The sequence below is a fragment of the Sceloporus undulatus genome, chromosome 3 (assembly GCF_019175285.1).
Source record: "Sceloporus undulatus isolate JIND9_A2432 ecotype Alabama chromosome 3, SceUnd_v1.1, whole genome shotgun sequence".
Classification (NCBI taxonomy): Eukaryota; Metazoa; Chordata; class Lepidosauria; order Squamata; family Phrynosomatidae; genus Sceloporus; species Sceloporus undulatus.
This window is the reverse complement of record NC_056524.1, coordinates 255,432,278-255,458,517: the sequence shown is the minus strand read 5'-3', so window position 1 is coordinate 255,458,517 and position 26,240 is coordinate 255,432,278. Positions and strand designations below refer to the sequence as shown.

The window sequence follows — 26,240 nt, the reverse complement described above, 5'->3', positions numbered from 1 at the left end:
TTTTAAAAAAATGTATTACAGTGCACCTGCGCCATATGTCAGCACACTATACATGGCTTTCAGCTTATGCTGAAGCTGTGCCACAGGAAAAAACAATGGCACACGTGGTGCACTGCATGCATGCGCCCTATTGTTTTTAATGGAGCTCAAGCATATATGCTTTTCCCTTGCATGGGGGGAATGGATCCCCCGCATAAGGGAAGGGCCCATTGTACTTAAAAGATCAAGTATAGTAAAGTGGTTTGAGTGTTGAACTAAAAACTCTAGGAGATCCAGGTTTGATTCCATGCTCAGCCATGGAAATCCATTGGGTGACCTTGGGCAAGTCATGCATTTGCTTCCTCAAAAGAACACAATGACAAATCCTCTGAGCCAATGATGATGTTTATACCTGGCTCTGTCGCTGCTAAAACATCCTCCAAACGTCCCTAAAAGGTGGGGGAGGCACCTGTGTCTGAAAGCCAGGCACGCTTCCTGAATCATCATAGAAATGTGGCTCCCTCTTTTGCATCCCTGAAATGTTCCTGGGAGAGGATTTCCTATGAATGCAAAGTTTACGTTCATTTGAAATCCACTCCCCTTGCAACAATTCAGGAATGCTATAGGGAGCGATGTTTCCATGACAATTCAGGAAGCATACCTGGCATTCAGACACAGGCGCTTCCCCCACTTTTTACGGACGTTTGGAGGACGTTTTAGCAGCGATGGAGCCAGGTATGAAAATCTTCAATCATTCCAAGACAACTCCATAAGTTGGAAACAACTTTAAGGCACACAAAAACAACAAACAACAAATTGTTTATTATCCTAGCAGCAATGACAAGCCCAGATCTGACTGGCATTTCCCCCCAAAAAGCCTGAGGAAAGATCATACTGCTAGTATACTGGAGGTGTTCTGCAGGTTCATTATATTATAGAATTTTTGGGAAAGGGACATTGCTGAGTGCATTGCATGCAAAATCCCCAGTATCTTCTTATGAGGCTGTGAATGAAGCTTGGCTGAATTCCAGGAAAACCTCAACTAGGCAGCATAAACCAGAGGTGGGGACTGAGCGGCCCTCCAAACACTGTACTGCAGCTTCCATCAGCCCCAGCCCATGGTGAAGTTTTATAGGAATTCCTGTCCTGCAACATCTGGAGGCCTGTGTATTCTTCACTCCTGAAGGAGAAAGTATGAACTGGACACATCAGTGTTTTGATTGACTGTATGGCAGTTTCCTACTCTGTCACTTTACAATTTCTGTTTGCATGATGGAAATATAAGTACGTAGTTGGTATGGGACTGAATCAATTAGGAAATTCTTTTCAGTATTTAAATGTAGTAGTGCTAGCCATAGTAATGACAGTTTTTTTAAAAAAAAGAATCTGGTGCAGATATTTTCCTTAGAATTTAGAGCTGAGTTAGCAGAACATTTTATTTGGGGAGAAGGCATGAATCAGAAAAGACAATAATACTAGAAATGGTAGAGGTCAGTAAAAAGAGAGGAGGATCACATGCCAGATGGTTGGAACCAATTAGAGAGGCCATAGACCTGGGCCTGCAGCACCTGAACAGAGCCGTTGAGGACAGGAGGTCTTGGAGATGTCTCATCCACAGGGTCACCATGAGTCAAGGTTTACTCCAGGGCAGTTAACAACAACCACAACAATTTCATTTAGTGCAACAGGACTCAACAACTGCAGCAAGATTAAAACTCATCTTATACATAAATGTTTAAGAAGTTTTTTAAAAAGTGAATACTTTCCTTTTTAGGTGCTGCGTTCTGCTGCTGATTGGTCTGCTGGGATCAAGTATCATGAGGAATCCATCCATGCTGCTTACGTCAGTGTAATAGAGAACAGCACACACTACATATATATAGAGGTACATAGTGGTCAAATGAGAGCCAGTGTGGTGTAGTGATTTGAGTGTTGGACTGCGACTCTGGAGACCAGGGATCACCTCCCAGCTCAGCTATGAAACTCACTGGGTGACCTTGGACAAGTCACACACTCTCAGTCTCAGAGAATTGCAACGGCAAACCTCCTCTGAACAAATCTTGCCATAATAGGTTTGCCTTAGGGTTGCCATAAATTGGAAACGATTTGAAGGCACACAGTAGCAACAAAAAGTGGTTGAATATTGTGTGGTCAGGCTGGAGAAAGTAACAATAGACCAGGACCAAGAACCTGTTGCACCACCGACAAAGTGTAAAGCACTTCCAGGCAGTTACACTGGTGGATGAAGATGCAAAGATTTCTCCTTTTTCCTTCCAGCTACAGCCTAGCTCCCCCCAACTCCAACCACTGAATAGCAGTTCAGCTGCACCTAGGCACTATGTGGCTGCTCTTGCACAAAAGGGAAAGAAGTAGTAGTTTGGACAAGGGTGAAGATTGCGTCTTCTCTGACTGTATGGTGGCAGGTGGATGCACCTGAGAAGAGCCCCACAACCAATCAGTGGCTGTGAGTGGTTAAAGCTGCCTCTGAACAGTCCAGCTTCCATTGCACAAGGGCCAAAATTATTGTGCAAGGAGATACTGGATATCTCCTTGTGTAGTGCCCTCAATAGTACCTATGCTGGTGAACGTTACCAGTTCCCTATGTCTTTCTGCATTAACAACCATCATTAAAATTGGACCTGCAACTTCATTTCCATACACAAAGGATTTGTAATTTGTATTGAAATCCTCACATACCAATGGCATTTATATGTCTGTACCTGGCTTCCACTCCACCAAAATCTGAGGAAGTAGACTGAAGTCTACGAAAGCTCATGCTGCCAATTTCTTTCTTTCAGTTAGTCTCAAAAGTGCTACAAGATCTCTCTATGTACAGTTAAGTATTTAGATACCAGTGGGTATCAGTGGGACTTGTGTATAGTTTATTCCTATACTTCAGCACATTATTTATCAAGCTCCCTTCCTTTGAGAAACCCATTCCACACTGAATTGTCTGCTGATGATTTTTTTTATTTACACAGTGCTTCTGATTTTGTGTGTTGCTGAGGATTTTGGTATTCATTATGGAAAATTAGCTCTTGGTGGTAGAAGGACTGCTTCCAGAATTCTGCGGTTAATATGGCCACTGCCCATAGTAACTATGGGATTCTAGGATCTGTAGTATTTTGCTTTTTAAAAAAAGTATCAGTTCTGAACTCAGATTCATGCTAAGTTCCACTGAGAGCTTTCACCAGTTCTTGACTTTTGGGGGTTGTCATAATCCCTTTATAGTGTCTATTAATAGCTATGGACCCCTCCTCCCAGAAAAATACTGACAAGCATACACAAACTTTTGCATAAACTTTAATGTTGGAAACAATGTTTTGTTGGAAACAATCCTAGAAGGCTGGATTAATCTGGCAAATTGGGTGGGTATGTCATTAATTGATGTTTTTAGCATTTTCAAATATTATTGAATATTAATTCCATCACTGTTAGTGAGATGAGATTCAAAAGAACCTCAAAATTCCCAATTGGTAATCTGCTGCCTTGGTAGATGTCATTATCTCAGATAACTTTTAGTAACTATCAATTTTACTAAAATTGAATATTTTCAGATAATTTCTCTTGCTTTTACCCACACTGTAGAACCAGTTTTTTATCAGCTGTGCTGATGACAAAGTCGTATCTAACCGGATTGGTGATGCCATTGCACAACGAATCCTCAAAGCCCACAGGTAATTTTGCTCAAAAATATAATCAGAGGATTTAATAGAAAAATATTATTTCTAATTATGGCTAGTCAGAATATTGTAGCCCAGACATTTTCAGCAGTTTCAGGGGAGGGGGATAAAGTGAAAACAATTCAGAAGGCTGGATTAATCTTGCAGATTGGGTGGGTTTGTCATCAATAATTACCTGTCATGGTTGTCTTTTCCTCATTCACACAGTGATCTCACTAAGGAGATTATATTTTTTTTGTCTCTGTGTATGTTTGTGCCTGGAGACATATATTCATCTCAAGGGCCTTTAAACGTGGAAATAACCATTGTCCAGTGTACAGCTGTTGTTCATTTATTTCCTGCTTCAGAATGACTGAGAACATCTTTGAATTTTTGCATTTCTGTTTTGCATTATTCTCTTAACAATTTAAGTGTGTGTGTGTGTGTGTGTGTGTGTGTAGAGAGAAAGGAATGTTGGTGATTTCTAGATGAAAAGTTGCTGGATTTTAAGTAAGGTAAATACTCAGAAATTCTAATGTGAATTGGTACATCACCAGGCCATTCTTTTCTCTGAAAAATGGTGGGGGATATTTATGGTTGTTTCCAAAAGTAGTCAGTAAATATATGACTGTTGATTTTCTAGGTAGTCACATAACTGCTGAAGGAGTATTGATTTTAAGGAGTTGCTCATACGAGACCTTTTCAGCCTCTAACCAGCTTGGCTCTGTCCCCATCTTTTGCACATAATTTTACTTCTGCTGGTGTTTTTGCAGCATATTTTAGATTGCTGCTTCACACACTTATTTATGGCAATAGTCATAGGGTGTAGTTTTACTTTTTGATCTATTTTCTGTTTTGTATTTCTTACACTGTGAAGCCATTTAGAATATGATATGGGTAGAAGAACGGTATAAATGAATTCTATCAGTTTGACCTTATGTCTTCTCAGAAGTATGAACCAGTCATTTCAGATTACTCTAATTAAGTGGGGACAGAATTGCCTTACTTTTGTTATTATTACCTTCAAGTGATTTCTGACTTACGACAACCATAAGACAAACCTGTCACAGGGTATTCTTGGCTAGATTTATTCAGAGGAGCTTTGCCATGGCCTTCCTCTTATACATTCAGCCAATTACCAGATACTCAAACAAGGTAGTGTACTGTCTGAAGTAGATGGTACCAATAGCAATAGCAAATGGTAGCAATAGCAATAGCAAGTGCATTTCTATACCTCTTATTGGTGCACTTAAGCACTCCCTAAGTGGTTTACAATGTGGAAGCTAACTGCCCCCAACAAGCTGGGTATTCATTTTAGCAAGCTCGGAAGGATGCAAGCCTGAGCTGAGATTGAGTCCCTGGCTGATATTGAACTCATGGTTTCTGAGTGAGTGGCTGCAGTACAGGCATTTAACAACTGCACCACTTCCAGCTGAAGTCAAGGTGTCTTCTTCTTCTTGGCTTTACTTCGTGAACAAAGATTCAGGAAGGACTCATCCGTGCTTTCTACAAGCGCGTTGATGACGTTGGATGTATCCTTCGAGCCTGTGCACTGGATTTTCTGGTGAAGCGCAACGTGCACAGAACTGGCCTCACCCTTTAAACCAGAGGTTCGACTGCTGAGGCCTTGACAGGCATGGACGGTGGCAGTGAGGTCCTCGGGTCGTAGGTCTTGGTCAGACCCTTTGGTTGTGACCTGTCTGGCATGGGAGGCCCTGTCGGTGGCTATTATACCACCGCCAGCATAGCTCACAACTTCATTAGGGTACGCAAGCCTCTCCCCCACACAGTCACAGCATAGCTGGAGGGGAATAGGAGGCCGGAAGATTAAGAGGGAGGAGCCTCTTTCTTCAGGCTATCCCTGGTGGAGCTGAGTGCCTGATCACAGACCCAGTCAAGGTGTACAGTACACCAATCCAACTAAGTCCATTCAGCATGTAAAATCCCACAGAAACCTATGCAAAAGCTCCTGTGGGTGAAAGGGGGAAACTCAGAGGTTCTGTCCAACCCAATCATTTAGGCTCCCAGTTCCCTCACTCACTCAGCTCAGGGATATAGATTTTCTATAGCTAACACTAGCCTTGAAGGGTAGTATGCCATTGCCACCCTTTCTCATGGGATGCCTAAACCTTACAGGATGTCCTGTAGAGTAAGTGACAAGGAGGTAATAGCTGTTCCATAAGTGTCAGACAGAAACTAATAATCAGTTGCGATGTTCAAGTACCAAGGTACTGGATGTAGTACCAAGGTTTCAACAAGCAGACGGTACACACACACACACACACACACACAGAGTAATTCTATATTTGACAATTGCTGTTATTGAAATTAGGTATTGTATTCAAGATATAATTATTAATTATTTAAAACAACAATTTGTTTGAGCAGTAGAAAGGACCAATATTAGTGTGCTAGGCAGAAGCACAAGCTTCCTTTAAAACATTGATATTATAGAAATAGAGAAGTTGACCAAAGACAAAAGAGTATTAAGTATCCACCTTTGTGTTTCGTAGTTGTGGAAAAGAGGGGCAAACTGTATCTACCATTATTGGATGTCCTAACTTTGTTTTCTTAATGTAACCACAGGGAGTGCCATGATTAATTGTAGTATGAGGTGAGTGGATGTCCCCTGTGCTATTTTCCTGCCCCCTCTCCCACTGAAGCTGCTAATCCAGTCCTAAATCTCCCACCATGTGGCATGTTATTTGAACTAGAAAGCAATGTTCAGGAGACAGGGGCAGAACCAGGTTCTACAGTGCTGTGACTGTTCCAGAATTCTAGATTCAATATCTTTGCACATCTGCTGTTCCCTCGCTTGTGCTTCTGTAATTCCTTTAATTCTCACGGGTGGCTGAAAGGCATTCTCCACTTTTTTAGGGGGGAAATGGAGCTCTTGTTAGCAGAAGAAATTATGCAAATGCACACACATTTCCATAGTTCTAATTGCAAGCCTGAGGTTTCCATGGTGCCGAACATAGCTTTTCTACTCTCTCCCTCAGTTTTCTCTTTATATGCTACAGAGTTATGTACTTCCCTTAGTATAATTGTGATTCAGGTGGTGGCGGAGTCATTGTAACAGATTACTTTGCTGTCAAAGCAAAATAGTCAGTTCACAGCCTCCAGAGCTATTTCCTACAGCTTTGCTGCTGATAATGAGACATGCAGCCTCATTTCTGGCTCCAGTCCTACTTTGCATAACCTGGACTCCACAACCAGGTCGAAGCCCCAGGCCTGAATTCAGTAGCAGAACACAACAGACTTTGACATTTTATTTATTTTTCACAACTGGATTTTCTTGTAAATAGACAAAAATACTCAACATCATGATGGAGGGGGAAGGATGCTTAATATGTTCCTGCATATTCTCAGCACTGTGAAAAATGTGATTCTCATGAAGTCCCTCTGTGGGCCAAACTAAAGGTGACATCAAACGTATCTTTGCATGTAATGTGGAAGTCTCTTTTTTGTACAGAAAGCATAATGTGGAGGTATCTATTTTTATACAGAAAAGCTTGCCTGGAGAGAGAAAGGGAGAGCTGATGTTTATCAGAATCACAGCAGGTGCAGACAGCCAGTGTAAGATTTACCAGTATATGAGAGGCTTCCTTATGACTCAAGCACAGAAGGAAAGAGTTATTATCTAAGTTCTTGGGCCTTTCAGGAAAACCCATTGGCTAGAATTAGGCAAAGGCAGGTCAAATTCCAATTCAGTCAAATCACAGTAGGTGAAATGAAGGCAGTAGGCTTCCTATGCAGAGGACAGATGAAAACACAACCTTGAAGAATGGGGATATAAATCATTTTTTGTCTTCTCATGCAAAGACATATAATTAGGACATATTCTCCCCACTGCAGGAGAAAACAATTATTCCTCCACAATATTCTCCCAATATTCAAAGGTCCCAGACAGCTGAAAAGTGAAAATCATCTGAGTGTTTTGTGCAAACTCCCCCCCCCTTTTTTTTTTCTGCACAAAGAACAGTTTTCGAGGTAGGAAACTCTTTTCCTCTGCAGAAAAAAAAAAAGAGGAAGTTGCACAAAAATGGGGCAAGTTTCTGCAATACTTTGGCACAGTGAAACCTGTTTTTTTGACCTGGAAATAAATACAGTGGGTCCTCGCCTTACGCGGGGATCCGTTCCGGATACCTCCACGTAAGGCGAATTCCACCTATGCTCAAGCCCCATTGTAAACAATGGGGCTCGCGCACGCCCATTCAATTGAATGGGACACGCTGCCCCTTCCGCCCTGCGCGCGCCCCGCAGCTTGAGCGCATATGCTCAAGCCGCATAAGGCGCGCCTGCGTATGACGCGGACGCGCTGTACTTGCAAATATTCTATCCATCTCTTTTGGAGGTTTCCAAGTCAACACTGTTGCCTGAAGCTCTAGTTTTCGCCTACTAGAACAGCTATGAGAGGATGAGGGAGGATGTTGTCTCTTTGAGAGCTAAAATCATCTGAAACCTTATGGAGACTAGCAAGATCTATAGTGTAATATGGCAAGACCTATATTGTGAGTAACTCTGAGATGAAGCACACAGGCAAAATAAAGTAGCTTCTAGCTGTTTTGAAGGCACAAGGTTTAGACAACTCATGAGGCAACAACGGTTGGGAAGCGAAACAAAGCTGCATTAAGAGGCTAAAAACTGGAGCAAAAAGAAGCTGGGATACTCCTAATCAAGACAATAAATGCTCATCTTTGCACCAGCATATAAACAGCCTGGTGCTAGTGTGGGACTGTGGCAAAGCCAACGGGATCACCAATAATGCAATGGATGTAATTACAACATACACAAACCAGATAGTCCAACAAGGGGGCATGGGATGAAGTGGGGTGAAAAGGGGCATGTATGGGGAGCTTCCACGATTGTGCTTTGCCACCGGGCACACTGACACCTCAATGCACTAATACACTGTACAGGCAGTGCATCACACATTCAACTGAGTGGCTGACCATATGGGTGAGTGTCTAATGCAGGGGTGCACAACTTGCGGCCCAGGGGCCGCATGCAGCCCGCCAAAGGATTTCTGGAGGCCCGGGGCCAAATAATCAGGAGGAGGAGGATGTCCCGGCTCCCAGAGTCCTCCCTGATCGCACAGGGCTTTGGAGGATGGGAGCAATGGGCTCTTCCCCCAGACTTCCCAGGAAAGCTTTTGCTGGGGGCAGGCTTACAGCTCCTCTCACCCCAGAGGGAGTGAGGCCCTGAGGGAGGAGCTTTTTGCAGGGCAAGCAGCAGAGTAGAGCCGGGAGGGCAGAGAGACAGCAGGGAGTGAGAAAGCCAAAGAGCGAGAGAGGGCAGGGGTTTGGCTCATTAAGATAAGGGGCCCAGGGTCTTCACTGGGGTGTGGATGGGAGTGGAAAAGGAGGAGGAGGCCACCACGCTTTTGGCGAGCAGCCTGGGATTCAGGATCCTCGTCCTTGCAAGGCTGCCTGCCTGGCAAAGAGATTGTTCTCACTAGGGGAAACCCCGCGTTCCGAATCGAATCCTAGGAGTGGCGTTCCTACTAGGATCCGATTTAAACCTAGAACAGTTCTAGAGCAACCCGCAATCATCCCCACTACAATTCGAATCGTAGAGCGGTTTAAAATTTTGAATCGTGTTTTCGTCATTTAACGCGCATTAAAAAAGTACTAGGGTCGAACCTACATTTTTCCCTTGAATCGGGATAGGAACCGGAGCATTTAAATAGGAACGACAGCCTTTGAAATCATGCTGGATGGGAGGAGCGGGTGCGATGGGGCTGGCCTGGGGAGTTGCCTTTCTGTCCCCATCGTCGTAACTGCCATTTTTGCTCCCTCACCCCTTTGTCCGCTGTGGTCTTTCAATAATAGATAAGGATTTTTTTATTTTATTTTATGGTTTACAGGCGCTTATCTCTTCAGCGCTTTAAGCGCCTGAGTCCCGGCTGCTCAAGTGCCTGCATCTGCCAAAGGACTAACAGCTCCCCTGGTGGATTGCAACCTCCCTCTGTGTGGGGAGAACCCATTCTAACGGGAGAGGCAGGAAGGGAAGCCTCTCCTCGAAGAGGCCTTCCCTGCCCGCTTGGGCTCTGATCTCGCCCAGGCAGGAAGGAAGGCTCCTCCGAGGAGGCATCTGATCTCGCCAGGCAGGAAGGGAAGGCTCCTCACGAGAGGCATCTGATCTCGCCCAGGCAGGGAAGGGAAGGCTCTCGCGAGGAGCCTCGATCTCACCCAGGTCAAGGAAGGGAGGCTCCTCGCGAGGAGGCATCGATCCCCGCCCATGCGGGAAGGGAGCCTCCTCTCGAAGAGGCATTCCTGCCCGCTTGGGCTCTGATCTCGCCCAGGAGGGAAGGGAAGGCTCCTCGGAGATCATCTGATCTCTCCAGGCAGGGAAGGGAAGCCTCCTCGCAGGAGGCATCTGATCTCTCGCCCAGGCAGGGAAGGGAAGCCTCCTCGCGAGGAGGCATCTGATCTCGCCCAGGCAGGGAAGGGAGCCCTCGGAGGCATCTGATCTCCCAGCGGAAGGTCTGGATCAAGGGGGGGGGATAGAGCCTTTCTCTCCTCCCTTTCTCAAATGGAATCTGCCTTCTCCTCCACTGAAAGAGAACTTTGGAGAGTGCTCCCTCCCTGCGTTTCACAGCCTCCTTCATTGACTCTGGGCTCTCTGAAGGGATTCTCCCTGGCTGTCTTGGAGATCTTGCTCTTGCTTTATTTGCTTTCCCTCTCCTCTCTCTTAGGTCTGAGCCTCTTGCCGCTGGGTCGTTCTCTTTTCCCCTTTTCGGTCTTGTGTCTCTCTACCCACTTAACTGACTGCTTCTCCTCCTTGATCCATTTTCCACCCTTGGGCTTTGTGCAGAAAGTCTCTATCCCACTAAACCGACTGCCTTCTCCTCCTGATCCATTTTCCACCCTGGGCTTGGATGCGAACAGTCCCTACCCTGAAACCCCTGCCTTCTCCTCCTTGATCCATTTCCAACCCTGGCTTTGGATGCAGAACAGTCTCTACCCACTGAAACCCACTGCCCTTCCTCCTCCTTGATCCGATTTGGCAAACACACACACACACACACACACACACACAGACAGACACGACACACACACACACACACATTAATATGATACTCCCACAACACACATCATATATATATAAATCATACACACACAAATATAGGTATATATACACTATATATTGGTGTGTGTTTGCACACATGTATAATACATATGAGTGTGTGTGTGGTGTGTGTGTGTGTGTTGTGTATGGTAGTTAGTAAGTAACACTTTTTAATTTATGAAAAACCCTCATCTAATTCCAAACCCACTGGAAATAATACAGTTTTGAGACCCCTTAACCTGCCCTGGCTCAGTACGCTAGGAATTATGGACTGTTGTGTTTGTGAGACATTATCCTCCTCTGCCAGAGAGTGCTGGTGCCATAAAAAACTACTACCATTTTTTACTGGGCAGGCAGCCTTGCTGCTCAAAGATGAATGGCTTGACAGAAGAGGACAATGCGTGGGCAGGTTGTCTTATCTCTTACTCCCATCTGCCCCCTTCCTCCTCACAAGGCTGCCCGCCCAGCAATGGGGAAAGAGACAAGGACCCCGGCCCAGCGTTGTCCTCCTCCTCTTCTGCCGAGTCAGCAAGGCTGCACCTGGCAAAACCCCCAGCTGGCTCAAAGGCGAATGACTTGACAGAGGAGGAGGAGGAGGACAATGTGGTGCACAGGCATCCTTATCTCTTTCCCCATCCCCCCTCCTTCTCTTCCTCCTCTAGAAAGAAGGAAGGAAGGGAGGAAGGAAGGGAGGGAGGAAAGAAAGAATCAAGGAAGTGAAGAAGGAAAGAAAGAAGGGGGGAGGGTATGTGGAGAAAAAGAAAGCAAGAAGAGAGGGAGGGAGGAAACAGGGAAAGGAAGAAAGGAGGAAGGGAGGAAAGAAAGAATCAAGGAAGTGAAGAAGGAAAGAAAGAAGAGGGGAGGGTAAGAGGAGGAAAAGACAGGAGGGAGGGAGAGAGGAAGCAGAGAAAGGAGGAAGAGAGGAAAGAGAAGCAAGGAAATAAAGGAGGGAGGGAGGGAAAGGAGGAAGGGAGGAAGGAAAGAAGCAAAAAAAAAAAAAAGAAGAAGGCAGGAAAGAAAGAAAGGAGGGAGGGAGGGAAGGGATGACCAGACTTTCCCTCCTTTTCCTGGACATGTCTTCCATCTCAGCCTTCCTGTCCAGGAGGAGGGATTCTAAAATGTCCTCCATTTTGAGCATGGCTAAGAAGTATGGATTTACATTTATATGCTTCCAGCTTTTATTTGGTCATGTCCTCCATTTTTCTTGAATGTCCTACATGTCACCTAAATGTCCTAGATTTCCCTGTCCTAAACCTATTGGCTGCCCAAACAACCTAGCAGACCTTAATTTCGGCCCCTACCTCCTTTTAAGTTGGGCACCCCTGGTCTAATGGAATGGCATCTGAGTGGGAAGAGAGAAGTAATTGGAGTTCATTGGTGGTGTGCTTGTGCAATGGTGCACATGCATAGTGGGCAGGTGGCAAAAATAATAATAATCTAGCTTTACCAGAGAGTGGAGTTTTGACCTGCTTTCAGATAATGCAGGATGGAGCCACTGCGAACAAGATATTGCTTGTCTTTCCCTGAAGAAATATCCCGAGCCTCCTCTCCTGAACACTGAAAGATTCAGATTCTGGGGGTTGTGTTAGATACTTGGTAGATTGATGTGCTTTCGACATAAGTGTGCTTTCCAATCTATAATCTGTACTTGTTTTCAATGGATGTTGTCCAACAGTTTAATCCATTTTATGTAGGGCTGCTTTCAAAAACAGATCAAGTTGAATCACAGTCAGTCATATTGCTATGAAATCATAGTTACTGTCAAATCTATCAAATAATGCACGGGTTCTTTTAATGATCTAGGCCTCATGTAGAAGAATTCACTCTTGCATTAATAGCTAAACCTTAATGGAAGGACATGAGTGTTCCATCCAGTCATAGCCATATCTTTGTTTTTCAAGTAGTACATAGCATATATAATTAATTAGCTCACATCTTTCTTTTACATGGATATGCGTGTGTGTGAGAGAGAGTTTATAAGTAAGCTTGGCTGTTTTGAATGAAAATAGACTGCTCATAAATTACCCTTTTATAATTATTTTGGCAAGTATCTGTAATTATTATTTCTCATTTCTGCAGTATCCACCTTGATTTGTACAGATGACACCTTTAATTAAAACTAAAGCAGGTGTGTATGTTTGATTACAGTTAGTGGAAGTTCATTTCTACTGCAACACATAGAAAAAATGACGTACTTTTAGAGAATTGAGACATCATGACTTAATTTAGTTTTAGAAAATGGCCCATTGAATAAATCTGCTTCTCTCTACTAATCTCAAAGATTAGTAAAGACCCCCCATTCCCCCTTGTTTTTTCTTTTCCTTCCTTCCTCCCTTCCTTCCTCCCTTCCTTCCTCCCTCCCTCCCTCTCTCCCTCCCTCTCTCTTTTCCATCAGTGGTAATATCTCAGAACAGAATGAAGCCATTCCCAGCCTTTGTGAATATTGCATTGTAAGTTTTTTGAGAACTACAGTTTACAAGGCACAATATTAAATGTAACTTTGGATGCCTGAAAAGCCTTTTTCCATACAGTTCAATGTTTTTCTCTAATGGCACAACTAGCAGGCACCATTAATATAAGTAAGCAGCTAAAACAGCATTCTCTTCATTGCGTTCTGTCCACTACCTGTGTAAGTTATCTTCCCTATCACCTTGTGACATCTAATCATAATGCAGATCAGAGGTAATCTGGAATGATTTAATCTGGAATTATTTCAGTAGTAGCTTTGTGGTAAAAGATGGCACTATTATTTTGAACCTAGCCATTTGTTAAGTAAAGAAACAATTGCTAAAAAAATTATTTTTTTTGCTTGTGGTAGAATCAGTAGTTGTCTGCTTTTTCAGTAATTTTATCCCAGATATAGGGTGCCCGCCATCTAGTGGTTATTTCTACTTCTTGAATTGTTTTTTGTAACAGCCCTAAATTATATTATGAATACAGTATCAGGAAAGCCAGTCTCTATATGAATTTTAAATAGGTAAGATATAATTATCTGGCAAAAGTTTAATTGTTTGTTTAATTAGAGGAACTGAAAGACATCTCTGAAGATGAAACTACAGAATTTGGCTGCCCTGCATGATCATCATCTGTTGACCAGAATTTTAAAAAAAAATGTATTAAAAGGGAAAATAATGTTTGCAATGCCTTTTTATTTGCCAGCTGAAACTGAACAAAGTCTCTTCTATGAATTCTGTGCTGGTCTTTTCATGAATGATAATTCATTCTTGAGTGATCAGTCACTCTGTATTCTATTCTTGCTTTTCCTGAGTTTGGGAACAATCCATAGAGAGCAAGAACCCTTTGACACTCCACTGATATAGGACTCTGATTTTACTTTAGTTGTCATAGTGCCATCCTATGGTATCCTGAATTTGCAGTTTACAGAGGAGTACTTGGAATTTATAGCCAGTGAGCTCTATTGCCCCAACAAACCACAGACCCCAAGATTCCACATGATGTTGCCATGGCAGTTAAAGTGAAATCATAGCACTATAACTGTATGGTATGACAGCAACCCATGGTGCCCTGGTTGATAGTATAGAGCCGTGGTGGCGCAGTTGTTAAATGCAGTAGTAGGGTTGCAAGTTCAAGACCAGCAAAAGGTCTGAAGCTTGACTCAAACTTGCATCCTTCTGAGGTCACTAAAATGAGTACCCAGTTTGTTGGGGGCAAATTAGCTTACAGTTGTAAACTGCTTAGACACTGCTTAGGTGGTATGAAGCGGTAAATAACTAAAGCTTGTTTGTTGTTTGTTTGAATGATATTCCTGATGTGTCTGTCTTGTAGATAACTGTATTGTGTGAAAGGGCCCTTGAATGAAAATATCCTGTTGATACTGGATGAACATTGTAGTAAAACACATCTGGGTAGTGTTAAGTTACAGAAAACTAGACAGGGATCACTGAAAAAAACTGCACATACATATACCTACCAGATTTGGCAAACAATTCTTAGCACAATTTATGTGTGTGTGTGTGTGTGTGTGTGAGAGAGAGAGAGAGAGAGAGAGAGAGAAGATAAAAGGCAGGCAGAGTTTAGGAAACTTTGAAATTATAAACTGAGCTCTATTATTTTCTGAATTGATTTTCTTTTCTTTCTGTCTTTCTTTCTCAGAAAATAATTTTGTAAAGGTTGGCTCACTTATTCTGTACTTTTCTATTAGGGAAAATAAACGTTATCGGGTCTACGTAGTGATCCCTCTGCTGCCAGGATTTGAAGGTGATATTTCAACAGGAGGAGGAAATGCACTGCAAGCAATCATGCACTTTAACTACAGGTATCTTGGATACTCTACACTAGCATTTATTTCCAGCCACATGTGGTATGGACATGGTACACTGTGGTAAGGGTTCTGGGCAGCACTCAACTGACATCTGTTCAAGTGTTCTGTGAAATTTCACAAGCAAAAGGAATCTCTGATTGAAACTTTGCCTCTGAATCAAAAGGGTCACCACCATAACTGAAGGGACCCTTGGCAAAGTGCTGTCTGGGGGAATTCCTTTGTACAGGTTTCATGGAGTGGGGAGCTGAGGACTTGCTATCATGCGCACCAGCAGCTCTATGTGCTAGTTATGACTCCCCTCCCCAGTACACCAGAAATTGAATTATGTAGGGCACACTAAGCTGAAAACACATCGTTTTTTCCCAGTACACAGCCATGAAGGGCACTCAACTTCTGAGGCTGCATCTACACCACGTAATTAATGCAGTGTGACACCGCTTTAACTGCCATGGCTTAATACTATGGAATACTGGGATGTGTAATTCTGTAAAATATTTAGCTTTCTCTTTCAGAGAGCTCTGGTGCCACAACAAACAGCAAATCCCAGGATTCCATAGGGTGGTGCCATGACAATTAACTGAGTGTCACACTTCATTAATTCTACAGTGTGGCAGTAGCTTGAGACAGTATTTTCAACAAATGAAGATGGAAATCACCTGGGGATAGTACTGTTCATGCGCATGTATGTCTGTGTGTGCATGCCTGTGTGTGGGAATTTGTAAAAAAAAAAAAAAACCCAATAAACGCATCAGTCGTAGGACCCACTGAGTCTCCATCTAGCCTTGGGATGCCAGGCACTAATACTAGGAATGCAAAGAAGACTTGAACGTTTTCTTGTCCTCAATGGGAGAAGGTGATTTTACACATCAGACACCTTGTCCAAAAAAAAAAAAAAAAAGTCAACTGGCATAAGTTTTTTTCACATTTTGGCGCTTTTTGCAAAAAGAAAAATGTGCCAAAAAAGTTTGTGCAGAGAACTTTGCACAGAAAACTGTGTATTTTGCACAAATGCTTTCATGATCAAAATTAAAAGCACAATACCTCTTGTAATCTCACCCAGCAAGAAGAAAGTTTTTGAAATTCTTTGCTCTTGCATGTGAGAATGAAATAAGCAAAGATTTATATTTCTACTAATGTAGGCCCTTATTCAGACACACATCCAATGGTTTGTGCATGCCTAGTGTGAATGTTTAACAAGAGAACTTTTTCAGAAACAAACCCTATGCAGAACTTTGAAAAATGCTTTTCTTCTTCTTTTTGCATGACAAACCTTGGAATCCTCTGACCAACTTAACTAAGAGTCATGTTGTCCAGGGAACTCTGGGAGTTGTGGTTCAAAAATAACTTTTAGAAGCAATATGGCTCCCTTCCTTTAGGACACAAAGAGATACGCCATACAGTTCTTTGAATCCTGGCTTTTAACTTTAAATGACTGTTGCTGTTATGTGATCTAATGTGTTACTAATGAAAATGATACAGCTAGAAGGGCAAGGATTGTGGACTGTAACAAGCTTTTACAAAAATAGCTGTGTGTTTTATTGTTGTTTTTTGTCTGATTACATTTTATAATAAGTTACCAAAACATTTGAAGAGCCTTCAGTACATTCTGTCCTGGCCCAATACCCCAAGACTTCTTTCTCCCAATCTGGTGCTAGCATTCTTCTTTCACACCTTGAGAATAATAAATAATAAATAAAAATAAAAATTTTATTTCTATCCTGCTTTTTGCCAGGCAATCAAAGCAGCTTACAACAGGTTAAAATACATCCATATATCCATAATGCCCCCCTTAAAACAAGATTAAACAGTGTAAGATTAAAACTACATATTAAACCGGTTAAGCTAAATAAAATCATCATAGGCAGAGTTCACTAGAGAACAATAACCTCAATGCATATTTCTGTCAAATAGCCAGCAGAGGGAGTACAGATTTTTGTGTTGTGCCTTTCCAAGAAAATCTCAAGGGAAACATTTCCTCATTGACTTTTTAATTAAGCTTTCTTCTCTCATTTTCCAATTTTCTCTTGAATGCCACACTTTCATTTATAGATACCAGACTTCCTGCCCCTAACAGACAGACAGACAGACAGACAGACAGACACACACACACACACACACACACACAGAGAGAGAGAGAGAGAGAAAAGAAAGAAGAAATAAAAGGCATGTGTGTGCATGTATGTGCCTTTAAATTGCCTATCGAATTATGGTGGCCCCATGAATTTCATAGGGTTTTCTTAGGCAAGAAATACACAGAGGTGGTTTTGCCAGTTCCTTCTTTACAGCCTACAGTACCTGGTATTCATTGGTAGTCTCCCATCCAAGTACTGACAAGAGTTGAGCCTGTTTAGATTGCAAAATCAGATGGAGTCTGATGTCTTTAGAATATTTAGGTATCTTAATAAAAGGCATGTAGATAATAAATTAAAAGCACGTTAATGAATACTGATTCCCTAAACAGCTGCTTTCTGTTGCCTGATTCGCATACCAAGGTTTGGCAGATGTGGGGTGAGTCCTGTGAGCAATGCTTGCAACATGCAAATGTGTCATAACAGTGAGTCATAGGTATGATTAATTCTTTAGGGTCTCTTCAAGAGCAACCCAAACAATGTGAATCCCCTCAGTGAGCCATTTGATGTCTGGAAATTTTCTTGCATGACTCACATTGCTTAGGGTTGCATACAGACACAGTAGTTTAGAAACAGAATGAGCTGAGACTTATACAATCCATTTGTCTTATTTAGCCCAGCCAAGTAAAGCTGGTGGCTTTGATGTGTAGGATACGTTTGTACTTTCAAGGAGTGATCTGAGGTGCTTAAACTGGATTTTAGGAACAGTATTTCAACTATCTTTGATAGTTCCTTTAGACTAAAACTTGAAGTGGATTTGCCATCCCACTGACATGGATGGTAGCAGTCAACACAGAATCAACATTGTCTACTCTGACCACCAGTGGATCCCTAGTGTTTCACAGAGGATAACTTTTCCCAACACCAGGGTCTTTGAAGTGGAGAGCCAAGGTTGTCAGCTGGGGACCTTCTGCCTGCAGATTCATGGCTCTACTACAGAACAACAATCCCTTCTGAAAGACAGCCTCCTGCAGGCAGAGGTTCTCTAAGATATGAACCTGGGTCCTCTTGCATCCTGGGCATGAGGCATAATTTTGGGTTAACAAACCATGTTTGGCTGTGTGAAGGGAGTAGTAAAAATCTGTGTTTTTTTAATGAGGAGACTGGTGAGGGGAGATCTTTCTCTGTTCCATTCCTCAAACTTATGTTAGGGCCAGAGCTTGCAAAAGCTACTTCTCTGGACTAGAAGACAGAATAAAGAAGAAGAAAAAGGAGGAATGCTGGCAGGGGGATTCTGGGACTTGTAGTCCAGAATAATAACATTTGTGCACTCTGGCTCTGTACTGGCATCTCCAGGAGAGCTGAGATACACTACCAGTCAGAGTTCACAATAATTGATTAGACAGATGTATGAAAAAGTGCTTCCTTTAATCTGTCCTGAAATGCCCAGATTGCACAGTGAGAGGTGAGAATCTTCTCCTTATACACAAATATCATAACATTGTGTATTTCCCCAACTGATAATGCACCACATACTTCAATAAGTACGTGTTATAGGGAGTAGTAAGGGATGCTCGAGGCAGGATTGTAGACTTTTGGCACTTCCTTGACCATCCTCCTACCTAGTTCCACCCAAGCCCACTTTGACTCAGAGACAGATACATTGCAGAAGTGGACTCTTGGTTGGTTTCCGCATTAATAAACAGATGCACATTTGCAAGCAACCTCAATAAGAAGCTAATCTAGACACCTATTTGTTTTAAGATGGGATGGGCAATTGCCAGGTTTTGAACAGCTGTAGTTGCAATCTGTGGAAGCAAGGAGAGGTGCTCTGGATCCGTTGTTAAACCTTAAAAAAACCCAATTTGGCCAACAGTGTCTTCCTATACTTTACAGCCCAGTTCTGTTCATACACTGAATTCTGTTCATACTCTGAATTTACAAATCAGAAATAAACTACCATAATGAACTATAACATATATGCATCCAGGCATAGTATGGGGGATCCTGTATATAACACAAACTGTTTCTACAATTGTATATATACATCAAAATTGTCAATTCAACATACATAAAAATCATCAAAAGCTACATAGAAAGGACAATGTAATTAATAACAATAAGGTCAAGCTTCAAAAACAATTCTTTAAAATGATAACAGGCCCATAGCAAGGGTAATGCCACAGCAAACTGTTTATACTCATGTATATATACATCAGAGATATTGAATCAATCAATTCAAGGATAAATTAATTCATAAACAATTTATTCATAAATCAAATTACACAACATCAATGGATTCATAGACATGGCCAAATTGTCTCTGTGTCCTCTAAGAGTATGAGGCCCATTTTTGTAACAAAAGAGAGAGAGAAGAGTTAATAATGGAGGTTCGGGTAATATTAGGGGGACTCAACAACAGTGCTGAAGGCTATGTTCATCTGATGGGCTGCATTTAAGGTAAAATCACCTAAAGAAGTGGGATGAAAGGCAATAGAGCTCATGGGCTGTCTCGTTTCTAGATTTACATCTCGTTGAAAAGTGTGATCTTAAGGGAGCCAGATTGGGTCCTCACATTTGTTGTTGTTAATTGCCACCAAGTCTGCTTTGATTTATGAAGATCCCTTGAAGAAGAGCACTCTAAATTTAACAATCATTTTAAGATCTGATTTCATTGATTGCATTATCCATCCATAAAGTGGTCTTCCTCTTTTCTTAGGCACTCTCCCAACACCTATTACTTGATGTTAGGTCAATTGTTCTGCTGCAAAATCAAATCAAAATCAGTTGCTGCTCATTTTGTACCCTTGGGAACCGAGCAGCGGTCAGTGACCAAAAAGCCTTTTGCCTCTTCCAACCTTTACCACAAGGCTGACATGGGCAAGAAGTTTCTCAGTCACTGCTCGGCCAGATGCTGAGATGCTGCTTTCAAGTGACCAAATGCAAAGGCAACAGCTTCTCCCTGGTGAAATGGGACTCTCAATCCTTCTTTGCTGGAGCAGAGAGGGATGCAGTCAGCTTCCCACTTTTCTCCCAGTGAGGATGGATCCATTCCAAGAGAAGTGAGAAAGGCAAAGGACTCTTTCAAGGAATCAACTCTGGATACTCCTTCCCCAGAGATATGCCTTCCCCATACAGCTTCAAGTCCGCTCCCCCCCCCCAACATTTTTTCTGCTACTTCTTCTCTCTGCTGAGACCACTTAGATGCATCATCAATGAGCTGGAGAGTAAAACAGCCCTCTCTCATAAACTATGGGAGGCAGACCTTTATTGGCCTACCGATAACTTCCAAATCTTAAACAACTGTTCACTTATTAAAGGATGAATATAGATGGTAATACAGGGACAAGACTCTTCCACAAACCCAGATGCCAATTCTGTCTCCATGTCTGCTCTGGGAGCAAAATTACAGGGCCAATTACAGGGGTCAGTAACATCACCGACAACACCAGAGGTGCATTTACTTGCTCATCTTCCAATGCGATATATGCCATCCTATGCCAACTATGTCCTTTTACACTCTCACTCCTTCTTCCTTCCCCCTCTGCCACATTTTTTTCTCTTTTCTTCTTCCTTCCCGTTTAGTGGGCTGCTAGAGAAAGAACAGATCATTCTTGCAGAGACTTTAACTAATCACTTTGCAAAGTTTTTTTTAAAATTAGGCTAAGGGCTACATGCACACTTTAGGCTTCCAGTTGCTTATGCCTGCCTGTTCAGAACAAAAGCCGACTTCCACTGTAGGTATGGTTTCACTGTTTTGCGTCCAAAATCAAGATCATTGGGCATTTTTCTCCTTCTCTCAATGTTGCTGTTGCTTCTGAACCTGTTATCTTCCCTTGTTTCTCCCTCCTCTTTATTTTACAGATGAATGTATCTGGCAATTTTAATTAGCTCCATCCTTGTAAACTCATTCAATTGCTGTTGTTTTCTGACTTTAATTGTGGCCTTAATTCTTCCAGGACTATGTGCAGAGGAGATAATTCGATTCTGGGACAGCTGAAAGCAGAAAGTAAGTGCTTTGCCTCACCTCGCTGTGTGCTTTGTACTGTTGGGCTTTGAGGATACTAAACCTTGATTGATATGCTATAAAGCACACGTTAGCCAGCGCATAATTGCATGACTGTATAACTAGGAGCACAGGAGGCCTCAATTATGTCAAGAAGATCTTCAGAGTAAAGAAAACAAACTAGTAAAACAACATCTGGGTGTCAGACAAAAACAATATAGCAGCTGTTCTCAGCATCCCTTTGGATGAAGCTGAAAGTGAATTATTCTTCTTGCTTCCCCTACTCTAGTCTAGTTAATGTGAGTTAGTATTAAGAATGGGGAGAAATCTGGGTTGTAAATAGGGTGCCCATGGCCAGAATCCCATTGCTGTCATAAGCATGTGTAAGTTTCCCTATGGAACACTTGGACATCTTTGTATGATGTGCAGTGTTGATGGTTATGGAAATGGAGGTCCACATGCAGTGTCACTGCACATGCAGATGTCCATTCTTGACCAATACACATTTCTCTGGCCTGCTGAAATTTCCAACAGCAGTCCTTCAGTTGTGAATGTTATTGTCCATGTGTCTTCTGTTGTGCATTCCATTGTACAACATTACCATTCAATACCAGAATTACATAGTGTAATCAAAGATTGAGCCACATGTAGATATTTATGCAATATACCCCTGATGTGGGATATCAGCCATTATGTCCTGCTTTCCTGAGGGCAGTCCTCTGTTTTAAAATGTGTTCAATGAGAAGACCTATCAGAGGGCAGTCCTGTATTTAAAAATGCCTTCTACTCAAAGGTCTGTCCAGTCCAAGTCTAGCATAAAGATAAAAAATTATTAAAGGATAGAGAAGAAACTGCCCAGTTCCAAGACAAAGACCTCATCAACTGCTAAGTAATTGGGTTCCTTGTTGAACCAGCAAGATGTTTCACTGAAATCTACCATCTAGTAAATTATTTTCCTGATCAGCTTCTTATTAATTCCAAAAACATTCTTTCCCCTCTCATTTACCCATCCCATGATGTTCTTCAGTGGGAGACCAATGGATTAACTACATTTCCTTCTGTGGACTTCGAAACCACGCTGAGCTAGAAGGAAAGCTTGTCACAGAGTTGATCTATGTTCACAGCAAACTGATGATTGTTGATGACAACACAGTCATAATTGGTAAGTACGAAGGTTGTTTGGTAAGAGAGAGAACAGTGGACTGTCTCAGAGGATGGGGGATTCTCCTTCTCTGGAGATCTTTGCACAGAGGTTGGTTGGTCATATCTCAGGAGTTGTGTGTTCCTATATGGCAAGAGTTTGGGTTAGATAGGTCTTGTGGTCCCTTATAACTCTATGATTCTATAATTGTTAAATAACCAAGTCACAATTCACCAACGGATTTGTGAAGGTTCAGCCCTAGAACATGATCTGTCTGAACATTCTTACATTAGAAGTGTGGATGAACTCCTTCTATATTCTCTTTTTAATATAATTTTTAATTAAATTGTATACACATATATCCCATCCACCACCATCACCCATACATACACAAAACGTACCAAAGACAATAAACCAACATACCCACAATAACAACATATAAATTACACCCCGTTTACATTTAACCCTGTGACTTCCATCCTCTTTGCTTAATCTATTATTTTATGTATTTCTTATACATCTCTTATACATATCCTATTAATCTCACCTATTCTATTATTTTTCCAATATTATTACCATTATTCTTCTATTCAGTTTTTACTGTACCTACATCTTTTTTTCCATTACGAATGCTACGCTTATTCAGCATATAATTATATTAACTACAAATCAGTTCTGTCTATCAAATTATCTATTTCAGACACCATTATCCTATAAAAATAATTTCCCCCATTGCTTCCTCATATATTCAAACACTAAGCCCTCCCCTCCCTCCTTCCAACTGTCATCTTCTGGCCCTAGAGGGAGCGAAAGGACAGGCCCAACGCCATTGGGCCTGTCCTTGATTAAGAAAAAGAGCCCTCCCTCCAGTCCATCTGCCTTGGTCCAGGGCTTAGAGGAAGAGAAGAATGCTGGACCTGATCCCCTCCCCCCTCACCATTCCCTTTAGATTGTAAGCCTGAGGACAGGGAACCATCTATTACCCCTCTGTTATAAGCCGCCTGGATTCCCAGTGATTGGGCGGCATATAAATAAATCCTATTATTATTATTATTATTAAACACCATTCCTCTTCAATTTTTCCTGAGAGATTCCCCATAGATTTATCCCTTAATATTTGAGTCAATTTATCTATTTCTATTATCTCCATTAGTTTTGATACCCACTCCTCTTTCTTTGGGAACTCTTTTGTCTTCCATTTTTGTGCTAATAATATTCTTGCTATTGCTGTCATATAGAACAATTGTTTTCCATATTTTATTTCAATCTCACTATCAAATATTCCCAATAGCAAGCTTTCTGGTTTTAGTTCTAATTTGATATGCAATATTTCACAAATTACTTCTCTGATTTGTTTCCAAAAACTTTTTACTTTTTTGCAATTCCACCAACAGTGTATAAATGTTCCTGTTGTCTCCCCACATTTCCAACACTTATTATTTTTATTTTTGTAAATTGTGGCTAGCCTCTCTGGAGTTAGATACCAGCGACAGGACATTTTAAACCAATTTTCTTTTATATTTTGTGAAGCGGTATATTTCAGTCCTTTTGTCCAAATATGTTCCCATTGATCTATAACTGTATACTGTATTATGACCGAGATATCTAGCCCATTTAACCATAATATCTTTAATAATTTCATCTTCCATCTCCAGTTCCAATAATTTCTTATAGAGTTTCCCAATCAGCTTTTCTTGATCATTAATTAATAATATTTCCAATTCTGTCTTATCTTCCTCATCTCCATATTCTTTTAGATCCTTCATCATTCTCTCATAAATCCATCTATGGGCGAAACACCCCATATCAAATCCTATTTGTTCCAATTCTTCTTGTGTTTTTATTTTTATTTTACCCACATTTTTCTTGGTCAATTCATTATATTTGAACCATTTTTCTCGCCTAATCATTTCTTTCCTATATATTGCTTTGTGGGGCGATAACCACATGGGAAGTTTATGAATAATATTCCTTTTATATTTGTTCCAGACTTTCAATAAATTTCTTCTCACACAGTGATTATTAATTATTTGATTAGCTTTTTCCTTATCGTATACTAAATATGCATGAAAACCAAAACTTAGTCCTTCTCCTTCCAATTCTAATAACCTTCTAATTGCATCCAATCTTTTATCCACATAAGACTACATGCCTCTGCATATAGCTGCAAATTTGGAAGAGCCAAGCCACCTCTCTCTCTGGCATCTTGAAGTAATTTTAGTCTAATTCTTGGCCTTTTGTTTTGCCATATGAAATATGATCTATCTCTTTCCCAGATTTTGAATGGTTTGTTTGGATTTATAATAGGGGTCATTTGAAATAAAAATAATAATTTTTGGGAGTATTGACATTTTTATTGCCACAATCCTACCTAAAAAGGATAATTGAATTTTTTTCCAATTCATTAGATCTTTTTTAACTTCACCCCACAACTTTGTGTAATGGTTTTCAAATAATTAATTGAGGTTTTTTGATATCCATATTCCCAAATACTTTATTTATTTTATTTATTTTAATTTCTGTTTTTTCTTGTAGCCATATCTCCTCTTCCTTTTTCATATTCTTTGTTAATATTGCTGATTTATCTCTGTTAATTTTACATCCTGTGTATTCTCCAAATTCATCAATTATATCCATTAATGTTAATATATTATTTTGTGGGTCTTCCAGATTTATCACCACATCATCCGCAAATGCACGAATTTTATATTGAAATTGTTTTATTTTCATTCCTTGTATTATTTCATTATTTTTTATTCTATTTAACAAAATTTCCATCATTAATAAAAACAGCAATGGGGACAGGGGGCAACCCTCTCTCATGCCCTTTTCAATAACAATTGGTTATTAATTCTCACTTTTTGATTTGTATAAATTTGTGATATCCAATTTCTATATTTTGGTCCAGTATTAATGTTTTCTATAATTTCTGTCAGGGCTATCCAATCGACCGAATCAAAAGCTTTTTCCATGTCCACAAATATCAAACCTAATGTTTTATCGTTATGTCTTTCATAATATTCCAAAATATTTAATATACATCTCATGTTATCTTTCATGTATCTTTTTGGGAGAAATCCACATTGGTCTACATCTGTCATACCTTCCAAACAGTTTTTAAGTCTCTGAGCTATCATCGTTGCAAATATTTTATAATCCAAATTGAGTAGTGAAATCGGTCTATAATTTGATGCCTCTAATGTATCTTTATCCTCTTTTGGTAATGATATTATTTCAGATTCCTTCCATGTCTCTGGTAACTTCCCATTTAAAATATTATTCATAACTAGCCATAAAAGTTCTTTTAGTTCTTCTTTTAAAACTTTGTAAAATTCTATCGGAAAGCCATTTGGGCCTGATGATTTGCCATTTTTATTCTTTTCTATCGCTTTGTACACTTCTTCTTGTGTAATTTCTGCGTCTAAACTTACCCTTTGTATCTCGTTAATTTTAAAGAGTTCCCCTTCTTTCAAAAAGTCTTTTAATCTGAATCCTTGCTCTTGTTTCTTTGTATATAATTTGTTATAAAAATCTCTAAAATGTTCTATACGCTAATATCCTCGTGATTAGAAACTATTTCATTTCCTTATTTCGCGTTTTAACTCTCTTCTCTTCATAGTTCTTATACGAGAAGTAACAAAGTCAGGATATCGTGGATATTATATATTTAAAAAATTGGTAGTGGATTAATTTGATATTTATATATTAAGTGGCAGCAGTAGTGCATGCCCCAACTGTGATATCTGACTGCTGAAAAACAGGATAGATAGGTAAGGGTTAAAACTATACTTAATACAAGAATCCCAGACGGACCCTTATGCATGCGCGTAATGCATCCATCTTGAATGATGGTGGAAAGAGAAGATAACTTAGAACAAGGAGTTGTAAAACTCTTAATCTTTATAGAGTGGAGGAGATAGGAAATGACCTCTTCACGTCATCCTAACCAAATGACCACAGATAATCAGTGCGCTATGAGGATGCACGCCCTTACTCCTAACTCTGTAGGCACAAGCATTCATGCTAGACT

The 26,240-nt window shown here is 40.9% G+C and overlaps 1 protein-coding gene across 3 annotated transcripts in view; it reads left to right on the top strand.

Annotated features, from left to right (window-relative positions):
* The window catches only part of PLD1 (phospholipase D1), a 149,895-nt gene that overhangs the window by 100,331 nt on the left and 23,324 nt on the right, over positions 1-26,240 (top strand). For all 3 annotated transcript variants that reach the window (XM_042456831.1, XM_042456829.1, XM_042456830.1), the window contains 5 exons: positions 1,754-1,864; positions 3,568-3,656; positions 14,875-14,988; positions 21,023-21,072; positions 22,097-22,231. In XM_042456831.1, coding sequence (XP_042312765.1) covers positions 1,754-1,864; positions 3,568-3,656; positions 14,875-14,988; positions 21,023-21,072; positions 22,097-22,231 — 499 coding nt within the window. The remainder of the gene's footprint in view (positions 1-1,753; positions 1,865-3,567; positions 3,657-14,874; positions 14,989-21,022; positions 21,073-22,096; positions 22,232-26,240) is intronic.